Genomic DNA, 20,605 nt, shown 5'->3' on the forward strand with positions numbered 1-20,605 from the left:
CCCAAGAGTCGGTGTCAGGATTTCTTCAAATTTCGACTGCGCTATACCCTTCAACTTATCAGTCTTACTTTTCATACCGCCATATAAGCACACGCTGAACTCGCGTGAGTTAACACTCATCATGCCTAGAGACGATCTATCCATCGATTTCGTGCGCAAAATGCCACCAGTCGAGCAGCTTGACCCGGCACTGGTCCTGGATGAGTTTATCAACCGGGCTCAGAATCTTCCCGAGGAAGTTCGCTTTATGCAGGAGGAGCTTCGAGATAAGGAACTGCGGTATACGGCACTCAACAAGGAAAAGGACGAGCTGGATGAACGGTTACAGAAATGGATCAAGGCACATGGCAGCCACCAGCCCAACCCGAAGGAGGCAGAAATCCGCGCAAAGGCATTAAAGAACTATGACTTGCTTCAACAACTATCCGACGAAAAGCTTGCCCTCAGCGCCAAAGTACTACAGGCTATAGAGAAACACACCCGCCATCTCGACATACAAATCAAGATGTTGTATGACCGGAACGAGCCAGGATTTGCCGACCCGGATGAGCTGCCGTCTCTAATCCGCGCAAGCGCTGCCAATATCACAAACAGTCCCATTGTTCGCCCCCCAAGCGGCACCAACGGGTCTTCTCTCAGCCACCTTGCAAACAGTGTATCACAATCTTCCATGCGTGGTTCCAACTCTCAGATTCGAAATACCCAGGCTCAACATCATGGCTCAGCCTCGGCCCCCGCAACCCCAGCAGCAAGCATGATCATGAATCGGCAAGCCCGCGAAGGGTCCGCTGGTCCTCCCAAACGTGGCCCCCGTCTCAACACAAGCCTCTCCAACCTCCCAACCACATCCTCCGGCCTGGCCCGCCATTCCTCCCTCGGCCCCGGCACCCCAAAGGGCCACACAACCGCGGCAGGAAACCAACGAGCCGGCAGCGCCGGCCCCAGAGCCTCATCTAAGGCATCAGGCTCTGGAGTCGCCAACCGCAAAGCCGGTACCCCCTCCAGCAGCTCGGGTCGCATCTCTACCTCCCACAAAAAAGGCTCCTCCCTTGGTGGGAACGACCCCCGAAGCGGAACAGCCAACAAATCCGGCCTCTCCCGCGTCAAGCGCGCAGCAAAGAACTCTCCCTCCTCCACAGCGGAAAGTGAACTCTCAGACGCGGAATCGGCCGTCAGCGGCGAGGAGAGTGATGCTGCCCCATCAAGAAACAGCACCGGCAACAACGCAAGGGGAACCCCCTCTTTACCTCGTCAAAACTCGGGAAGCCACCAGTCTCTGGGTAATCAGCCCACAAGCAGCTCCACGAAGAACTCGCCTCACGCGGCTCACGTCCACAAGGCTGGCGGCGGCGGGCCGGGGAATCATCATGGCCCGCCACCGCCGTCGCACAACAGACATCATGATGACGACGATGCGATGGACATTGAGGAAGATGACGCGGGGGATGACAAGAAGTATTGCTCGTGTCGGAACGTGAGCTATGGGAACATGGTGGCGTGTGATAATGATGATTGTCCATATGAGTGGTTTCATTGGGGGTGTGTGGGGTTGAAGAGCGAGCCGAACGGGACGTGGTTTTGTCCTGACTGTAGTCGGGCCGCGGCTGGGGGGGATAATAGGAAGAAGGTTGTTGGTGGAGGGGGAGGGGGAGGTGGTGGGCATGGGAGTAGGCCGGGTGGTGGGGGGGTTGGTGTTGGGGCATGAGGAGGGTTGATAAGCAGGTGTTTTCTGAAATGTAGCGAGGATTTAACATAGAAGGCGAAAGATGTCAAACTGGTTGCTTGTAGAGAGGTGCTTAGATGTTTTGTGATTAAATTGTTCAGGGTGTGTATATATGCTTTTTGTGTATGTTGTTCATTGCCAATCTAACCTGGCGAGAGCGAGCTACATTAGGGGGGGGGGTTAATTAACACTACACCTAAAAAGTTCAATAGGCGGCTTAGGTTAGAATACCTGCTCACCCGTCGCTGTATGTTTATTGGACCACGTATACAATCTGAAACTACACCATTCATCATGCCCAAACGGCATGTGCGTCGTGAAATACCTTAAGAAAAGTTCGTGTGATATTACACTGCTAGGCCGTTATGCCTCACGACTAGGGCGGGCACACTTGCCCCCAAAATATGTTATGACAAAAGGTAGCTGGTTCAAAGAACCGAGAGTGTATTTATGGGCTTGTTCCCATATTTGCTGCTACCTATCTTGGTGTTTATGATGCTCTTGAAACACAAGAGACTGGGCACTTTTCTTTTGAACAACATGAGACGAAATGCTGGGACGACTTCAGGCCGTACAACAGAAGCGCACAAACATAACCTCGGGATGAGCAAGAATGGAAGGAGCAACAAAGAAAGTTGCAAGGGCATCGTCTGCTCAAAGTAGCTCTCCCCACACAAGCCAACCCAAGCACAAGATAATGTCATTCATATTCACCAATCACAAGCAGAGCAATATCATAAAAACAAATTCTACAGGCTACCATTTACTATCCCATATCTTCCACAGGATCAAGCCTTCCGTGTGTATTTTTTATCTTCTTCCCCAACCTTCAACCACCGGGCAAAAGATATCCTGCCCTCAGATTACTTTTTAAACAACAAAAAAAAAACACAAGTAATCCGTCCAAGTCCTTTCCCGTCTTTCCCACAACTCAAGGCTTAGAACTCGCCATGGTATATCTACGCAATCCTGTTTCAAGGTGATGTCCAACCTGCAACAGAAGCAACAAAACCCAGCCAGTACTGTTAACGGCAACACAAAAACCAAACGCTATGTCCCTGCCCGATCCTAACAAAAAACACCTTAATGCTCAAGCAGACGCAAGCTACCCTGGACGACAACGTTCTCGAGGATGGATCCTGGGGGAATGTCGATGGTCTGACCCTCTGTCGCCACAATGATGACGGTACCCTTGAGGACGACACCGCGACCAAGGTTGACCGCACCGGTGATGGTGAGGTGGTCAAGCTCAATGATCTTGGGGATGCTAGGGATGCGCTTCTGGAAGTCGGACACCTTCTTGAAGTCACCACCGAGCTTGATCAGAGGAGCATCACCGAAGCGGGCTGTGCTCATCTGGAGCTGGCCGTGTTTGACGGTGTAGAGATCAGACTTGACAAGCATCAGATCAGAGCAAGTCTTGACGGGCAAGAAGCGGCGACGGGGAACGTTGACACCGTGGGCGTTCTTGAAGTGCTTGATGGCAGCACCAACAGCGGTCTCCAGCTGGAGAATGCTAATGTCCGACTCGCCCTTCTTATCACCGGGGATGGTCTTGCCGTTAGGAATGATCTCCATCTCGAGCTCGTTATTCTCGACGACGCGCTTGATGGCCTTGACGTTCATCCAGATGTTGTTGGTGTTGAAGTACTTGAACTTCTTGATGGACTTGAACTCGTTGACATGCTCCTTGGGGACCTGGGCGATTTCGAGAAGGCGGACGCTGCCCTCGTAGTCAATGATGGTACCACCCTTGACATCGGCCTTGGTCTTGTTGGTCAACTCCATGATGTACTCGGCTTCGCTCTCAACCATGTGCTGGAGAATGCGGAGATCAACAACGGCGCCGAGGTTGTCAGCGTTGGAAAGGAAGATGATCTCGATGCCACGGTCGATGAGCTGGTCAAGGACACCAGAGTTGTAGAGGGACTCGAAAACGTCACCGTGTCCGGGAGGATACCAGTCATGGAGAGCAGAGTCAAAGGACTTGGGGACCGGGAGGAGGGAGTCCTTGAAGATTCTGGGATACCTCGACTGGTTAAAGGTAAGAATGTCGACGTTATGACCCTCATACTTCTTGATAATCGCCGCGGTATCATCGTGGGTGTTGAAAGAGTTCATGAGGAGAATGGGGACGTTGGAGCCGTAGCTGCGGTTGAGGTGCTCGACCTGGCGGACGGACATGTCAAGGAAAGACATGCCATCACGGACCTCAATGACCGACTTGGGACCAACGCAACCCATGGAGGTACCGAGACCACCGTTGAGCTTGAGAACAGCAAGCTTGTTGAGGAAGCCAACAGACTCGGAGTGGGCCAAGTCCTCGTAATCGACGACTTGGCCAGCAGCGGGAGGAGCAATGCGGTCCCACGAGCTATTTTCCCGTCAGCCACATGATCTTTGTTCAGCCAATTCTGAGGAACACATACACCTCGTTGCCCTTAGCCTTGTCATTGAGATAGCGGCGGAACAAGGAGAAGAAGTTGTCCATCTCGGTCTCGAACAGCTTCTTCTCCTTGGGGTCCTTCACGGTCTCGGCGAGGTTGGTGAGAGCATTGCGCATCTGGGCAGCAGCAATGTTGGTCGAGGTGTTCTCGAAAGCCTGGTGGAAAATTGCGGGTTAGTCTGACGTCATTGAAGCCATTGTGCCAGTGCATGGCAACAAGAAACCCATTAATGCTGTTGTTGTCCCGTCGGCGGACAGCCCCGGTCCCATATTGTCCACAGCGGGATTCTCTCGGAGTTATTACGGATAGATTGTTCGTGCACAGCTCGTCCAACAGTTGGGATCCTGTCTTGGGAAGGGCCGGGAGATTGCGCCGTTGGAGCAACTCCACCTTTCGAGTCGGACAACAAGGCAGTTCGGGAGACAGAGCGGGTGACCGGGCCGTGTTCTTTGTCGGTGATGATGTTGGTGAACCCGTGACAGGCGGATGATGCACGTCACAGAAGCAGTTGCTCGCTTGTGCCACGGGCTGGAGCAAGCCGTGGTCCTGCTCGGATCCTCCTTTGTTGGGGAGCGGCACCGACTCGGCAGAACCCGTCCTCGCACTCGTCCAAGAGAACAACACACCAGCAGAAGGGATGGGAATAGGAGATGTGCAAAAACTAACCATGTGGGAACGAGTCTTGCCATGATGTCTCTTGGCAAACTCCTGCTCGTCGCCGTTGCCGGGCTTGAGGTGGGATGGGAGAGCGCTCTTAATCGCCTGTGCCATTTTCGCCGTGTGATTGGTGAAGATGCTTTGGGCGGACTGGAAGAATGGGAGAGCTATGTTGGCGGTGAGAAGAGGAAAAGAGAAAAAGTGGTTTGGTTGAAGAGGTGTTGGGAAGAAGTTCGATGACGATGGAGGGGGAAGTTACAGATGTAGTAGCTGTTGGGCAGGTGCTGTTTTACGAGATAAATTAGCCGGTTGACGTAATAAAAGGAGTTGACAGGCCTTGAAATAGGAGCAGGATCAACCTGGATAGACCCTCTTTCCTGCAGTGGAACTGGCGAATTGCAAGCAATCACATGGAGGAACGGGGTGGAAGCTCGAGATGAACAGATCCAGATGAGGGCGGGGGGAGGAAGAGGGGGAGGGGTTCCCAACATCCAGGTAGCTCCAACTTTCAAGTAACCTGGAAGACGTACCTGTAACTATTCTCAAGCTTGCAGCAGCTCCGACGGTTCACAGTGGTTTGAACCTTGAGGATGGACGGATGGAAAGAGAAGAAGGACGTGGAATGCAGAGCTCAAGAGGGTGCCCCTGAATCTTGAAGGTTTTAATACCTGAGTAGTAGGTGGTGAGTTACGAATGTCGGCCAGGAGAAGCATTGGGCCATAGCAGCTCAATCGGGCAAAAAGTTATTGTTAGTGCATCAGGTACCCGAACTGCCGCTCCTGTCAGACGAGGATCACTTCTGCGAGTGGCGTCACCACAGGCAGGGGCATCTTGATACCACAACTGACCACCCACCACCAGCTGAGCTTCGAGTTTTCCGCCAATTCTCACGGCACGGAACCCAATGGTAGGCGCAGGAGCTTTGCAGTTCTTCAACGTTGCTGCACTGTTTGATCCGTGTCACGGTGACATGTTGTCTGATTTCTGAAGCGCAACTCCCGCGCCGGAAATCGCGGGGTACTAACTAGGCTTCGATACTTATGGAGCCTACCTATAGAATTGATGCCGTCACAGTAACCTGTCGACTGGTCCTGCTGTTGACAGTTGCACAAAGAAATCAGAAAAACCATCCGGTGCTGAGATATCCTCCGATATATCAAGTCGCATGAACACGCCGCCTTCTCAAAACTGAAGTGCTGAACAAGCCTCCTCCTTCCATCGACGAAGTCTGGATATGAATATTGGCCTGTGCCGCCTGGTACCCGATTCCTTAACAGCTGGGCCAAAACTACCCCTCTCCCACACGGTAGCATTTCCAGGAAGCCCCTGCTGGTTGCCATGGTGTCTGGCAAACCCGAGAACTGAAGCTTCAGCCCAACGGGAGCTAAAAACAGATGATGGGCTCGCTGTCATAACCCAAGTTCCACCAGCCCATCAACCGGGAAATTTGATGCCGTCTCGATCAGGAGTCGAGGCGCCTCAGTTATTCGCCAGGCAAACGGCGAGCGGGATGCTGCTTGGAATTGTTTTATTGCCATGTCGATATCTCTCCTATCTGGAGGGCGTTTTTTTCTTTCTTTTTTTTTTTTGTTGGTGGCGGGCTGTCGAGCAGATCCAGCCACTATCACGAGCTGTCAGATATAAAACACCACAACAAGATATCAGACCTCCTTCAGCTCCCCCAACTCGGCCCGTTATCGTCCAGGGCCCTTTCAGAGGGAGGGAATAAAGGCAACGTCGTATTTTCTGGAAAATATCGCATCTCGCCACGAAAATGACGGGCCAGTGTCCCTCGTTCCGAGCTCCACTAGGTTTTTATTGAGAACGGTCGCTTCGTGAGTTGACGGCTTCCAAATGCAAGGCATCAAGAAAGGAGGTGCAAGGCTGCCCAGCTGCTACCCCCAGCACTGCCGCAAAATGAATGGGTCCTAGAACAGATGCGTGGAATCTCGGAATCTCGCGATCGCGCTCCGCCGATGAAGAAAGGGACCCACGTGGGGAAAGGAGCCAAGTTGTTTTGCCTCTCCTTTTCGACGAAGCGTGATATCGGTACCCGAGACATTTTCGTCAGTTTCTTGAGTGAGGGACATGATGAAAGTCATTGCCACTTTTCGGTTGCCGTGTATCGTTATCTCTCTCAATCATGACGATCCGGTCAATATATCTTTTGCAAATATGCCGAGGAAAAGCAAACAAGAAACAAAGAGCAACCCGCCACGAAGCAAACGGCCCACGGGGTCCCCCTCGCTTCGATGTCCCCTAGCCTCCAATGCTCCGGCCCAGTCCAGAGTGATCCAAGATCTTGGGACTATCGGACAGTGTCCAATCTGATGGGAACGTGCAGCTATTTGTGGTCTGCACTAGGCCAAGAAAACAATAGCCCCGGGCCGTAGATTTTTCTGGGAGCACCAGGGGGCTAAGACAGGTCTCGGTCCGGCCCCCTCGCTGTCTCTCGGTACGAGGTCCGAGATTGCCAAGCAAAATGTCGGCCCCACTCGGCCGGAGATTCGCCGTCCACCCACTCTGCTCCGGGGTGTGAGCCCACTGGACTCCGCTCCGCTCTTTCAGCTTCCGTTGTGTTGCGCCTGCCCTTTGCGATTGTCCCTGATCAGCCCATGCAAGCCACCCAGGCTGCAAGCCAGCCTCACGACGGGCTTTCTTCAGCTGTCTGCATTCCTTCCAGGTTGTTGGGCCTCCCTACGGTATGTGGGGCACTGTAGGCCCAACGAATATCAGCAAGCCACTGCCGCCTGCATTCGAACTGGAGTCCATCGTTCGGGACCGACGACGATCAAGTCACTTCTGACAACCTCAAACACCGAGCCAATCGTATCTCAGCTCTCTTTCTGCACCCACCTTGTCTCACTTCTCTCTTTTTCAACCTGTCGTCTCTTGCGTGTAAAACACTCCCCCCACCCCCACGAACCATGGGCAGCACATCTGATGATCCCCCAATGACATCCACCACCAACACCACCAACGGCAATGCTACCGCCTCTTCCCCCAAAGGCACCAACTCCTCAGAAGAACAATCCCGCAAAAATGAAGAATACATCCCCTACTGGAACGTAAACGTCCCCCCCCACCTCCGCACCCAAACCTGCCCCTCCTACCTCCTCAACCTCAACCCAAAAGACCTCTCCATAATCTCCACCCCCGACTCCCACTACGAAATCGAATCCTGGCCCACGGTCCTCTCCAAGATCCGGTCGTACCGCCCCGACCTCTTCCAGCGCATCCCCTCGGACCTCCGCCGCTACCACGAGTTTTGTTATAATATCAAGCAGCAGTACGGCTCCGTCATGAACTTTATCCTCTCGCAGCGTCTCGGTTGGGAACACCCCATCATCCCCAAGGGTGACGAGCCGTTTGAGTGTGAGGAGGATGTCAAGATACTCCGGAATGACTGGCCGTATGGTATAGATGGCAAGATTGTCCATCTGGTGGTGTGGGTCAAGTTTGAGCTCGAGGCCGAGGGGGAAAAGGGGGATTTGACGGAGAAAGAGACAAAGGTGGTGGGGGAGTGGGTGAGGAAGAAGTTTGTGGTGGAGGGGGGCTTGGAGGAGGGGAGGGTTGTTTGGTTCAGGAATTGGACCTGTTTGAAGTCTGTCAAGAGTGTGGAGCATTTTCATATCATGCTGTTTGATCCAGACAAAGAGTTGGTGGATGGGTTGACGGGGGGGGATGTGCCGCTTTGTGAGAGGGTCAAGTTGAGTATATGAGAGAGGGTTGGTCAAGTTTTTGAGAGGAGGTGGGGGTGTATGAGTAGGAGGTATACAGTACTCCTACTCAGTGGGGGCAACAGGACAGCATGTGTGAGGTTGGACAGACAGAGGCAGGGTTTACCTAATTTTTAGTATTCGATATCATCATTTCCTTTGGGGTTTTAGAAGGGGGGAGCCGCTAGACGACCTTGAGAATGGGACACTTTGAATTTCGGTGTTGAGGTGTAAGATAGAGAGGGAGGCTCAAATAGACTGGAGGCAACTGCTTCAAGCAATGCTAGATGAACACTTTGATGCCGTACAGCAAATCACCTATAATAATCCTTCACCACTCTCCTCACCTCCACAACCGGACACTCGGCCAACGGAACCGCAATCGGCTTCTCGATTTTTACTCTGACGGTGTAATCCTCCCCATTGACAAAAACCTCCTCCACCTTGTCAATCAAGTGCGCCCCCAACGCTTCCAACGTCTCGAATGATGACTCCCCCAGCGCCTATTTCACTCAGTCAGCATTTCTATCCCATCCCCTTTTCTTTTTTTGCTTCATTTTTCACTCACCTTCACAACCGCCTTTTCAACCCCGACATACCTATCCCCCCTCACCTTGATCCCCTCAATCCCCACCGTAACAACCAACATCTGCCTCGCCTCCCGCTCGTTAGGGTTAACCCCGACCAACGTCGGCACTCCGAGTCTGGTGATCTCCATCCCTAGCGCGCGGGCGGTCATTTTTCCCGTGTTGTCAAACCCCGCGCTTGCGGTGAGACTCACACCCTCGCCGAGCAAGCTCGCTTTTGGGAGCGTCAGCTTCACACCCAGAAACCCGATCCTATCTAAACTCCCCCCCAAAAAAGGGGTTCTGTCCCCCTTGACACCATCGATAGACAACCCAGTGAGATGAACGAATATCTGGTTCAGCACCGAGATCGCATCCCCCTCGTCCTCCTCTGGAGAAGAAATGGCGGCTGCAGAATTAGGGCCGAAGTAAGTCTCTACAATGTCGAGGAGTGCCTTTGATAAATTGCCGTAGTGGATCGTGTCCTCGCCAAGCTTGTCGGTTGCGGAGGCGGTTTCAAAGGGGGAGGTGAAACTGATCTCTGCCGAGAGGAGGAGGGGTTGGGGGCGGAGGGGGCGGTCCCAGGCGTCTGTGGCTGCGCGGAGGAGGGTGCTGGATAGGTTCTTGACTGAGACTGCTGCTGGGAGGAGGTCGGCGGTGGTGAGGGAGCGGAGGGCGGGGGTTGGGAGGAGGGGGATGGATGTGGGGGTTTTTTTTTTTTTTTTGGGGGGTGAAGGTGGGTGAGAAAGATATGGTGCTAGTTGGTGGGGGGTGGTGAAAGTACTTTAACGAAACAGTGACTGAGTGGGTTGTTAAGAGGTGTGAGTTGAGGTGAGTGAGGGCGAGACGTTGTGGTGTTGCGGGGTACCTATCTCTGTAATTGTGAGTCGAGCGAATTCAGAGGGTTTATCAGAGAAAACTTACCTTGAAAATAATCTCAGGGCCGATGTGACGAAAGAGAACCTGAATGACACAACTTTCAAGTCTTCGTCAAAATGGAAGGTGAGAAAATCGTATGACGCAGTCTTGTCAAAGTGGAGGGGTGTGGAAGAGTGAGTGAGGGTGAGAGAGGATGGATGGAGGGGTCGTCGCTGATAAGAGAAATCCCCTGAATGGCGATAAGAACACCATTTATGGTTCAACACCAGCTCTCTTTCCACAACCTGAACCCTCTTTTGGTATGAAGAGCGCAATTTTACTTTGTTTTCTCATTTGGATGTAGGCATTCGAGCGGAACACGAGTGTCAATACCACTGTTCGTGAGAAGAAGCCTAATTCTATTCCGCATGTCATAAGAGCAAATATCATCAACGCCCACCCAAACCCTCAACCGACTACGATCATACCCACATTCGGCCGTGAAATTCGAAAGATGAAACAAGAATAAGATAAACCCAGACAATACTATTCCGCTATCATTCAAGACCCCAAATGAACTAACCACCTCATGAGAAGAGAACACAAAAAGGGGTATATACTTCAACAAGCCATCCCACCAAATCCAGCTCCATGACCAAGCAGATACACCAAAAACCTAAAACATTTCGGTACAAAACTGGGTATCTCGTACTCAATCAAATCCCAACCAAATGACTTTTTTCTTTCGTAATCATCAAAATCAACAAACACTAGCAAACCTCAATGAACGAAAACAACATCACTGAGGGTGGTAAAACGGTCCCTGGGGTTGGTGTGGCGAATGAGAAAACGGTGACACTGAACCCTGGGGTGTAAACTGATGTTCAGGCCCAGTCGCATGAATATCAAGCATGTTACCCCCATACCCCATCTGGACCCCCGCGCTGGGATCTTGCAGCCCCAGAGCGTTCATCGACATGGTTGGCATGGCGGGAAAGGGCTCTATCTCTGGAGTAGACACATAATTGTTTGGCGGCGTTGACATGTAAGGGCTTGTTGTGACGGGAAGTCCGCCGCCAAAGGCGGGCGTGTTGAGGCTAGTGAAGCCAGTGACGGGGTGGTGTCCGACCGGTTGCATGTTGAGATTGGTCTGACCCATGCTCTGAGCGAGATCACCAAAATCGCTGTGGTGTTGAGGGTAAAACTGTTGTTGCTGAGGTATAGCGTGATGGTAGACAAACTGGCCAGGGAGCGGCGCATTCGTATATACTGGCATTGGGCCTTGTTGACGGACCATTGGCCCCTGGCCAACCGGAGATCGATCCCACTGGGTTTGGGTGTTGAATGTGGGAGGAAACTGCCGCGGTGGCGGATCTTGGACAGGACTGATGATGGTATCCTCGTCGAGATCCTTCTTGGCTACCAGCTTGAGAATCGGCAAGCTGATCTGCTCCATGTGCTTGGCCAAGTGGACAGTCAACTTCTTCCAGGTCGGGAACGTCTTGCCACAGAAGCGGCATGGTTCTTGTTGAGGCAAAGCAGTGGTCTCTTTGTGACAAGCCTCGACTCTTTGCCAGGTGGGGTCGTTACCACCTGCCCGCTTGATGGCCGCCTTGGTCTTCACCTTGGGCTCAGCAAACTTGTGCTCGCGAACCAAGTGTTGAAGGAAGTTGTCACGGCGGTAGCAGATATGACGGCAGTCCTCAACGTCGCACGTCCACCACTCCAGGTGCCGATGACCTTCGTTCTCGTGGCGGACCCAGTCTGCCTTTCTCTTGAAGATTTTGGGGTCTCTGCATCGGTCCCAGGTGCAGGTAAACGGCTGGACATCTTCATGGACATGTTTGGTCCAGTCAGAAGGCTTCTGGAATTTCTTTGACGTGAAACACAGCTGACACTCAAACTCGGCAGGCAGTGTGCTGGTAGGAGGCATGGGGATGTCTTGAGGGAAGCTCTCCTGATTGATCGCGCCCTCTAGCGGCGTGATTTCTCCATCCGAACCGTCAAACCTGGCAGATAGGGGGTCGGTACCGCCGGCGTTGAGGATATTGGCACTGCCTCCGAGTGCAATGCACATGCTACCGCAGTTGCAGTTTTGTGCTTTGACAGCCTGGATGTGCTTTACCCGAGAGTTGAGGAGGCCCTTGTACCGGATGATCTGCTGGTGGGCGATACGTTCGACCAGATAGGCGTTGACGGTACTCAGTTGAGGATTCAACTTGAGAACGTGGTCCTTGAAGCCCGCCATGTTGGGGGTGATGTCATCAATGAGCTTGGTTGACTCCGTCTTGTCGCCTTCTTCAAATCCGTCATCTTCCTCGTCATCATCGTCATCCAAATCACCAGCATTCGACTTGGCATTCCCAAGGTTGGAAACCGGCGGCCCACCGGTCATCTTCCACATGTCGACAATGCCAGGCGGTTGGTTCTCTGACTTGCTTCTCAATCGGTTCATCAAGGGCTTCTTGACGCTCAGCGTGCTCGGGCTCCTCACGACTGGAGAGTGGACAGGAGTGGCGCTGAGGGAGCCGGATCGGGCATGTGTGGTCCCAATGGCTGCCACACTTCCCCCCATGGCAACAAGCGCCGTGTTGATGCTTGGAACACTGTTCTTTCTGTTCCATGGGGTGGGGCTTGGTGGTGCGAGCTTCACCTGGCTGTCTCTTCGCTCAAAAGATGTGTCGGTTCCCCCAGAGCTTGCATCATCGTTTTCAACGCCACGAGACCGCTTGCTATTGTTGACACTTGGTTTCCGGGTGAGCTTGTCGCGCATGACCCCAATGATGCTCGGTCGTCGACTGTTATCACCTCGGCTCAGCGAGAGCTTCTTGAAGAGGTTTGTGGTCGCCTGCACATCATAATCAAAGATGCTAGGTAAACTGCGACGTCGTGTTCCCCATGTTGCTGCTCGAGATACAACCGACTCGTTATCGCACATCCGCGTATATCTCGCAATAGCGGCTTGAGCGGTCTCGGGCTGGTGCCGAGTGGAAGAAATGGACGATACCATGGGTCCATCAGCCCAGTTGCGATTCTGTCGAATGAAATCGACATCCTCTTCCGTCAAACCACCCGCGGCGTTCTCGTTGTAGTACGTTTGGCCAGGTTTTAGCACATTCTGCGTCTCTGATACTTCAATCTCGCGATCGGGAACATTGGTGTTGGCATCCTGAGGCATGACAGGCACGAACTCTGAAGGTGTTGTTCGGGCAGTATGCTTCTGCAGCCAACTGTCAACCCTTCTGTTTTGCTGTTCCCGGTCACGATCTGAAGCCAGCTCATTCATGCTCGGGACCTCGACGTTTGGTCGACGAGCTGGGTCCAAACCGCTCGGGCCTGTGGATTGATTCGCCCATCGGCCCGAGAGATCACGGACAGTGGGAGATGGCTCGGCCTCATGCACTGCCTGTTGGCTGGTGTTGAACTCATATGACCCGACATTGTTGTCTTGTTCCCAATGGGAGACTGTGACTCGCGGACTATGACTATGCATAATGGGAGCTGCTGGGGCAAGGCCGCTGTCGCTTGACTCCTCACTGTTGCTTGTCCTTGGAGTCAAGTCGACAGAAGACGACTGTGCTGTAAGTGAGAGCTCGTGCGGCCCAATCGATGGCTGAGACAGGTCAGGAAATGTTGCAAACTCGCTTTTCCCGTCTGCCTGGGGTGAAGCCGTGGATAGTGAAGGGGTCTTGTCGGGACTCAGAGGAAAGGTGACCGCGCCAGCCTGTGGCACATGTTGCGAGCTAGTCGAAATGTTGGACTGAGATGTCTGTTGGTCGACAAGAAACGAATCCAAACTATCGTCCACCAAGAAAGAAGGGGAGCCGCCAATGCTATTGAAGCTCGCGCCAAAGAAGGGATCGTCAACTTCGCTGAATTCGCTCGACTGGTAGTGAACACTGAGGGTGGACTCGGACTCGGCAGGGGTGTTGACGTTTAGGGAGGGCGAGGAGTACTGCTGTTGGGGCGATGGGTATGCAGAGAGATCGCTGTTCTTACTTGGCGTCGACGGGGCGCCTTGAAGTTGATATTGCTGGAGGTGAAGTTGTTGTTGCGGTTGCTGTTGTGGTTGCTGGTGAGGTCTGCGGGGTTCATCAATCCGGTCCCGGCGGCGTGTGGTGGTGTCAGGGACGGATGAGGGGTATATGGTGTGAATCGAAGACATATTTGCGGACGGCGGGTAGGAAAGTCCAGGGTGATATATTATACGATGAGATCTGGGGGCGTTGTCTTGTCTATGAAGGGGGAAGAGCCGGTGGAGCTCCCGATATCTTGGTCGAGAGGTGGGGAGTCAATGACCCTAGGCGGCATACATGGTCCTGCGGCTGCGCAACGGGAGTGTTGTGTCGGGTGTCACTGTCTTTGCCAGCTACAAATGCGCCAACCACGGTCCGAATTCCGCTTGGAAGTGCTATGGAAGGTCGCAGCAGAAGCAGGAATGTGGTTCAGGAGAAATCAAGTGATCGGCGTGTCGAGAGCAGGAGGATTGAAAGAGAAGAGTTGGAGTGCTGCTGTTGCTGGCGCGCGCACTGCTAGATGAGGCACGCCGCACCTGTTCCTTGGGCCAGTGGCCCGCTGACAGGGGTGATAATTGGGGGCGAGGCGCAGGGCGACGGCTGCGGTTCCGAGCCTGGACTGAGCCAAGCGCTTAAAATGCTTGTGGAAAGGAAAGGGGGGGGATGCAAAGATACCAACGGTCAAGAGGTTGAGATGATCAATCTTTGATGGAAAACACCAGATATCAAGGTATAACAGAATGGTGAGGTTGTGTAGAGATAAAGCTGAGAAGGCGGGAGGCAGCCAAAAACATGGATTAAGGCAAAGATGGATAATGATAGACCGAATTGATCAGTCAGCTGCATCTATGGGCGGGCAACCTGCAGAAATGGTGGTAACATAAAAAAAAAAAAAAAAAAAAAAAAAGGAGTGATGGAAAGGTGACTGAGGGGTTGCAGAATTCAGTGTGGCTACTCAGACACGATATTGAAAGCCGAAGGGGGCAAGATGGATGAATTGGCTTCTGTCATCCAGAGTCAAGCCACAGCACAGGCACAAGAGAGAACGCCGACTGTTCCGCCTCTTGGGGGGCAACAGTGTGCAACAAGCAACGCCCAAGACAGATAATGATGGGTAATCGCCAATGTCGCTCATGGATACGATTCGAGAAGGTCCCTGGTTAGCACTGTAGAGAATGCTGCGATTCGCAGACGACATGAGGCAGTGCCTCTCCCTTGCCGATGGGCAGAATTGGCAGACCCAAGAGGCAGAATTACCCCGCGCTGGGGTTTTCTGTGGTGAGGCTCGAACAGGAAGCTTGTCCCCACCCCACCTTCGCGCTACTGACAAGGCATCCACTGCACGGCGAGCGGTAGGCGCACAGCCACCCTGGACGTGGCATAGAAATGCAGGAAAGAAGAGGGCAAGGCATTTTGAGAGTAACGCAAGGAGTCTCCCTAGTTTCAAACTCGCCAGTTCGGCGCCCTGTTATTGAGACCCCTCACACAGCATCTGTCGATTTAAAAGAATCTCAAGATTCTCGGCAACAACCCGTCAAAAAGTGCTTGTCTTTGTTAGCGTGCCGATCATGCAAAGAAACCCGAGCGTCTCCACAAGGCCGTGGTGGATCTGTCAAGTCCAGGCCAGTATCACGATCCTCTCTGCTTTCCTCCTGAATTCTGTGTTTCTCAAGATCGAGTGACCACATCGACAAAGCCATTGTCTGCTTGCAACTGACAATTTCCACAGCTTTAGGCTTCCCGATGTTGCATAACAACTGCTGACATCAAAGCCTGGTTTTCGGCATCTTTTTAAGTGTTATCGCTGGTTTGCCAAGCTCCCGTAGGGCCTGCACAGCCTCGTGGCGTTGACCCTCGCTGTTTGTCTTGGGTGCCGTCCGTTCGGATCATGGCGTCAGTCCCGGCCCCGCAACCTCCGCAACGGCGGGCCATGCCGTCTGAAATGTTTCTTCCCTTTGGAAGCATGAGGAGAAGGATTACTAACCGTACGGCCCGGCAGTTGTTGATACGAACAGACGCCCGGCGGATTCCAACAAGAGCGGCACCTTTTTGATCAGCCTCAAAGCATCTACCGAGTGTGATTCGAGATCCCTTGCGGACCTGTAGTTCTCCACTAGACAAGCCTCCTCCGGCGGTGGCTTGACTGCTTGGTTGTGTAACATTTGTTTCAACCTCGCGATCCCCTGCCCCCAGACGCCCGGAACAAATATGGAGTTTATTCCCAGAATACCTTGACCAGTCCAGACTCGGTATATGCCCCCAAGGTTTGTTCAGCCATCGTGCTTCGAAACCGAGAGGTGCGAGTGGAATAGGTCTGGGGTGCAGCAGTCATAGGCCAGCATGTATGCCCGCATGTATTACGAATGTCCCAATTCCGAGCGACGGGCAGGTGATTTATGCTTCTCTGTAGTTGGCATTTGTTCATCCCCGCTGTTTCATGCGACTGATCTTGATCGTGCCACATGGTCGTGATGAAAGCGGCCCTGACAAGCGAAGGATTCAAGGTTATCACACACTCATACCAGCCACATCATACCTAGGCTACAATATACAATGCGCTGGCATCTCGCGGTTTGTTGTGGCTTTACTTACTGCTATCTTCCTGCCTAATCTGCCTGTGTCTCGGGTTTTTGATATTCGCAAACATCATTTTGCATCCCTGAGTTAGTTGCAACCATGTCAAAGTAGACGATAGAAAAGTCAGACGGTAGGGACCTCGACATATCATCCTCTCATAACTCTTCTTCTTAGCACATGGTCGGTTAATTATAGAAGACTCGAAATTCATGGAACAAAAACAGGTGATGGAGGACTGACTCCTAGAATCAAATAAACCCGAGAGAGAGAAAGAAGTTAAGAGAAACAGCTAGAGTAGACCACTACATGTAAAGTAAACAACAGACAAATAAAATCGCAAAAAGCTCACCGGCCATTGACCGGTTACGAAAACCTAGAGGTTTTAACGAAGAATCGAACGGGGGGCGTCTTGGGGCTCTCGGTGAGCCGCGGCGGAGGGTAGCCCCAATAACCTTACCACTTGACCGCGAGAGCTTTGTGATGAGGGTACTGGGCCTGGTTAAAATCTACTAGGTCGAACTAATAAATAAAGCTTCTACCGGCTGGTGCCTAGCACTGAGGACCTTGATGGTTGGCAAAAGTCATACACAACCCAACAGGAGAGAGCGAGTGAGCCATCAACGGATCTCGCGACTTCTGTTCGGATGTCTGCCGGCACTGTCAATCTCCTTCGCTTTCACAAACACTTTTTGTCTTCCCTATCGTCTGCTCCTACATATCCTCTCTGCTCCTCGCTGATGACGGTCAAGATTATGTCTTTATCGATAGACAATTACTCTCCTACTCTTCTTTCTTAAATCCCACGTACACTCTCATCCGATGTTGAAATCTCACCGCGAAATCACCGCTCCCATATTGCCGTGGACCATGGAATAATAACTCGGTCTTATCAACATCCATGCTTCTTAGACCAAGCTGATATGACGCGGTCTGCCTTTTTACAAGAAAAGTTTTTCCATGGCACGAGGTTGACTGAATCCTCCCTTTAGATACCCACTCGACCGGAACAGATGGCATCTCGTCCCGTTCATGCTGAACATCGATAACGGGTCAACACCAAGAGCAGGGCTGGTTGAACGGACATAGCGGTAATACCCTCTCTTCTAATACACCTTCCGATTATAGGCCAAGAAGAAGCCGCACAAAGACGTTCCGTCCGGCTGGGTCTTGTTTCATGTTATTCGCGCGCATCGTCCAGCATTCCCGTCTCCGATCGATTACCCGGCCGCATCACCGGGATTTGCATTTTTGCCTATATTAATCCTCTAATCAGAGCCTCAATGCTTGGACTTCTTGTCCCGCAAGCTTGTAGTGCTTGTCCGAGATAGGGTGTCATCCAGACCCGCTGATCAGGGATCGACGTCAATGCTTCCCGGTTGATAAACCTGCCCAAATAGGAGGCTTTTCGAGTCCCTGAGATCCGGGAGATCATCCCGCATGAGGGGGAAAACGATTTGGTTGGAATGGAGGCAATGGTTCGTGGGGTCGTGATAAGCGAGCCCGAGGCTTACGACGCGGGATGGTATTGCTAGCCGCTGGAGAATTGATCAACACCTATTGTGTTGGGGTCGTTGCTCCATCTCTTGGTCAGTTGGCATGATAATGCTTGTAAGCGACGACGGCAAGAGATCACAAGTGAATATCCTGCCACCTCGAGGCATTTTGTCTTCCTCCGTGACAAACTTGGCAACTCAACCGGGCACAATAATGAGTTCAACATGTCGAACGACGAGAGGTATAAGATGATGGATCTGTCAGTGAAAGAGAGAAGATTGGAAAGAGGCACCGCACTCATCTCCCGTCGTCCACCCTCATAGCCACCATGTACCGCTCAGCAGCTTTCCTCACCTTTGCCAGCCTCGTGCTTGGACAACAAGTTGGCACCTACACAGCTGAGCGCCATCCTTCTATGCCTATCCAAGTGTGCACTGCACCGGGCCAATGTACAAGGGAGAGCACGGAGGTGGTCCTTGACGTAAGTTATCATCAAAGCCATAGGTTCCAAGATTGACATCTAACTCACCCCAACCAGGCCAACTGGCGCTGGACACACATCACAAACGGCTACACCAACTGCTACACTGGCAACGAGTGGAACGCAACCGCCTGCCCAGACGGAGCCACCTGCGCGAAGAACTGCGCCGTCGACGGCGCCGACTACAGCGGCACCTACGGCATCACCACACCTTCGTCCGGAGCCCTGAGGCTCCAGTTTGTCAAGAAAAACGACAACGGCCAGAATGTCGGCTCCAGAGTCTACCTCATGGCCAGCTCGGACAAGTACAAGCTGTTCAACCTCCTCAACAAGGAATTCACCTTTGACGTGGACGTCTCCAAGCTCCCGTGTGGATTGAACGGCGCCGTGTACTTTAGCGAGATGCTCGAGGATGGTGGGCTCAAGTCTTTCAGCGGGAACAAGGCCGGTGCCAAGTATGGCACTGGGTATTGCGACTCTCAATGTCCACAGGATATCAAGTTTATCAATGGCGAGGTACACCACCCTTCCCCCTCTCCCCCAACCTTTTCCCCCTTCCCTCTACTCATAAAATACTAACCTCCCCCTCCCCTCCCAACAGGCAAACGTCGAAGGCTGGGGCGGAGCCGACGGCAACTCAGGCACAGGCAAATACGGCATCTGCTGCGCGGAAATGGACATCTGGGAAGCAAACTCGGACGCGACAGCCTACACCCCGCACGTCTGCTCCGTCAACGAACAGACCCGCTGCGAGGGCGTCGACTGCGGCGCCGGCAGCGACAGGTACAACTCCATCTGCGACAAGGACGGCTGCGACTTCAACTCGTACCGCCTCGGCAACAGGGAGTTTTACGGCCCTGGCAAGACGGTCGACACGACCAGGCCCTTCACCATCGTCACCCAGTTTGTCACCGACGACGGGACCGACAGTGGCAACTTGAAGAGTATCCATCGGTATTACGTCCAGGATGGGAATGTGATTCCTAATTCTGTCACCGAGGTTGCGGGGGTGGACCAGACGAATTTTATCAGTGAGGGTTTCTGCGAGCAGCAGAAGAGTGCGTTTGGGGATAATAATTATTTTGGGCAGCTGGGGGGGATGAGGGCTATGGGGGAGAGCTTGAAGAAGATGGTGTTGGTTTTGAGTATTTGGGATGATCAGTATGTTTCACCCCCCTTTTTCCAAACCCGAGAGAGATGAAGCTAATGATGAGAAACAGTGCTGTGAACATGAACTGGCTCGACAGCATCTTCCCCAACGATGCTGACCCGGAGCAGCCAGGTGTTGCTCGCGGGAGATGCGATCCTGCTGATGGAGTGCCGGCGACGATTGAGGCTGCTCATCCGGATGCGTATGTTATTTACTCCAACATCAAATTTGGGGCTATCAACTCGACTTTCACTGCCAATTAGATGGGCATGGTAGACTGGGCGTGTTGGGGTAGGGTTGAACCTTGCTAGAAAAAGGTGCCTGGGTTGTGGTAGATGGTAGTGATACCGTATATATGGGGGTTTTACATACGGCTACAGCTTACATAGATTGCATTTTCTTGTCCCCTTCACAAAATTGATCACATTTTTTCTATTCTCTTATCGACACTGTCTAGTGCTTATGGACCGGCCTTCCTCCCATCTCGAGAGAAACCATCTTGCATGTGACAGTGCTGGCCTCGATGGGCATTCCTTTGATCTCCAGCCAGCCCAACTTTCTTGTATAGACAGGGCCCAATGTTGACATTTTGGCTGCCTTATCGCTTCCACCCAAGTCGTTAGTCGCATATATAAATGTCAAGAATGTCTACCAACTTCAAGTCCAGCTCACTAGCAGTGGACATCTCCAAGGCGAACAAACCTGGGAGCAATAATGATCCACTGCCGTGCCCAAACAGACTGCAGTGGTGTTTGTTTGCTCTGGGTTACAACGCGCGACATACCCCGCATGGATACCACGATACCCAATCCTCCAGCAAAACGCATCCAAGACTATCAGCAAGAGGCAAAAATGCACAAGTGATCGACATCGCAATGCGGCATAATAGGTCAGTTGAGCAAAAGTCCAGTCGTCGA

The 20,605-nt window shown here is 52.6% G+C and overlaps 4 protein-coding genes across 4 annotated transcripts; 3 read left to right on the forward strand and 1 right to left on the reverse strand.

The window, feature by feature from the left end:
- Nucleotides 1–121: 121 nt before the first annotated feature.
- QC763_107470 (uncharacterized protein) lies at nucleotides 122–1,705 on the forward strand (the record flags this gene model as incomplete). The annotated part of the gene is made up of 1 exon (XM_062907329.1): nucleotides 122–1,705. One exon carries the CDS (start codon nucleotides 122–124, stop codon nucleotides 1,703–1,705), a length of 1,584 nt encoding a protein of 527 aa, XP_062770273.1.
- Nucleotides 1,706–7,754: 6,049 nt separating this feature from the next.
- QC763_107490 (uncharacterized protein) lies at nucleotides 7,755–8,549 on the forward strand (the record flags this gene model as incomplete). The annotated part of the gene is made up of 1 exon (XM_062907330.1): nucleotides 7,755–8,549. The coding sequence occupies one exon, from the start codon at nucleotides 7,755–7,757 to the stop codon at nucleotides 8,547–8,549; it is 795 nt and encodes a 264-aa protein (XP_062770274.1).
- Nucleotides 8,550–8,749: 200 nt separating this feature from the next.
- On the reverse strand, nucleotides 8,750–14,135 carry QC763_0009120 (uncharacterized protein; the record flags this gene model as incomplete). Its single annotated transcript, XM_062905192.1, has 3 exons — nucleotides 8,750–9,049; nucleotides 9,115–9,752; nucleotides 10,835–14,135. The coding sequence occupies 3 exons, from the start codon at nucleotides 14,133–14,135 to the stop codon at nucleotides 8,861–8,863; spliced, it is 4,128 nt and encodes a 1,375-aa protein (XP_062770275.1). The 3' UTR covers nucleotides 8,750–8,860.
- A 1,164-nt stretch (nucleotides 14,136–15,299) lies between these two features.
- Nucleotides 15,300–20,123, forward strand: CBH1_2 (Exoglucanase 1). The gene is made up of 4 exons (XM_062907331.1): nucleotides 15,300–18,538; nucleotides 18,596–19,054; nucleotides 19,140–19,699; nucleotides 19,759–20,123. Exons 1-4 carry the CDS (start codon nucleotides 18,386–18,388, stop codon nucleotides 19,949–19,951), a joined length of 1,365 nt encoding a protein of 454 aa, XP_062770276.1. The 5' UTR covers nucleotides 15,300–18,385; the 3' UTR covers nucleotides 19,952–20,123.
- Nucleotides 20,124–20,605: the final 482 nt, after the last annotated feature.

The sequence above is a fragment of the Podospora pseudopauciseta genome, chromosome 1, assembly GCF_035222475.1.
Source record: "Podospora pseudopauciseta strain CBS 411.78 chromosome 1, whole genome shotgun sequence".
Lineage (NCBI taxonomy): Eukaryota > Fungi > Ascomycota > Sordariomycetes > Sordariales > Podosporaceae > Podospora > Podospora pseudopauciseta.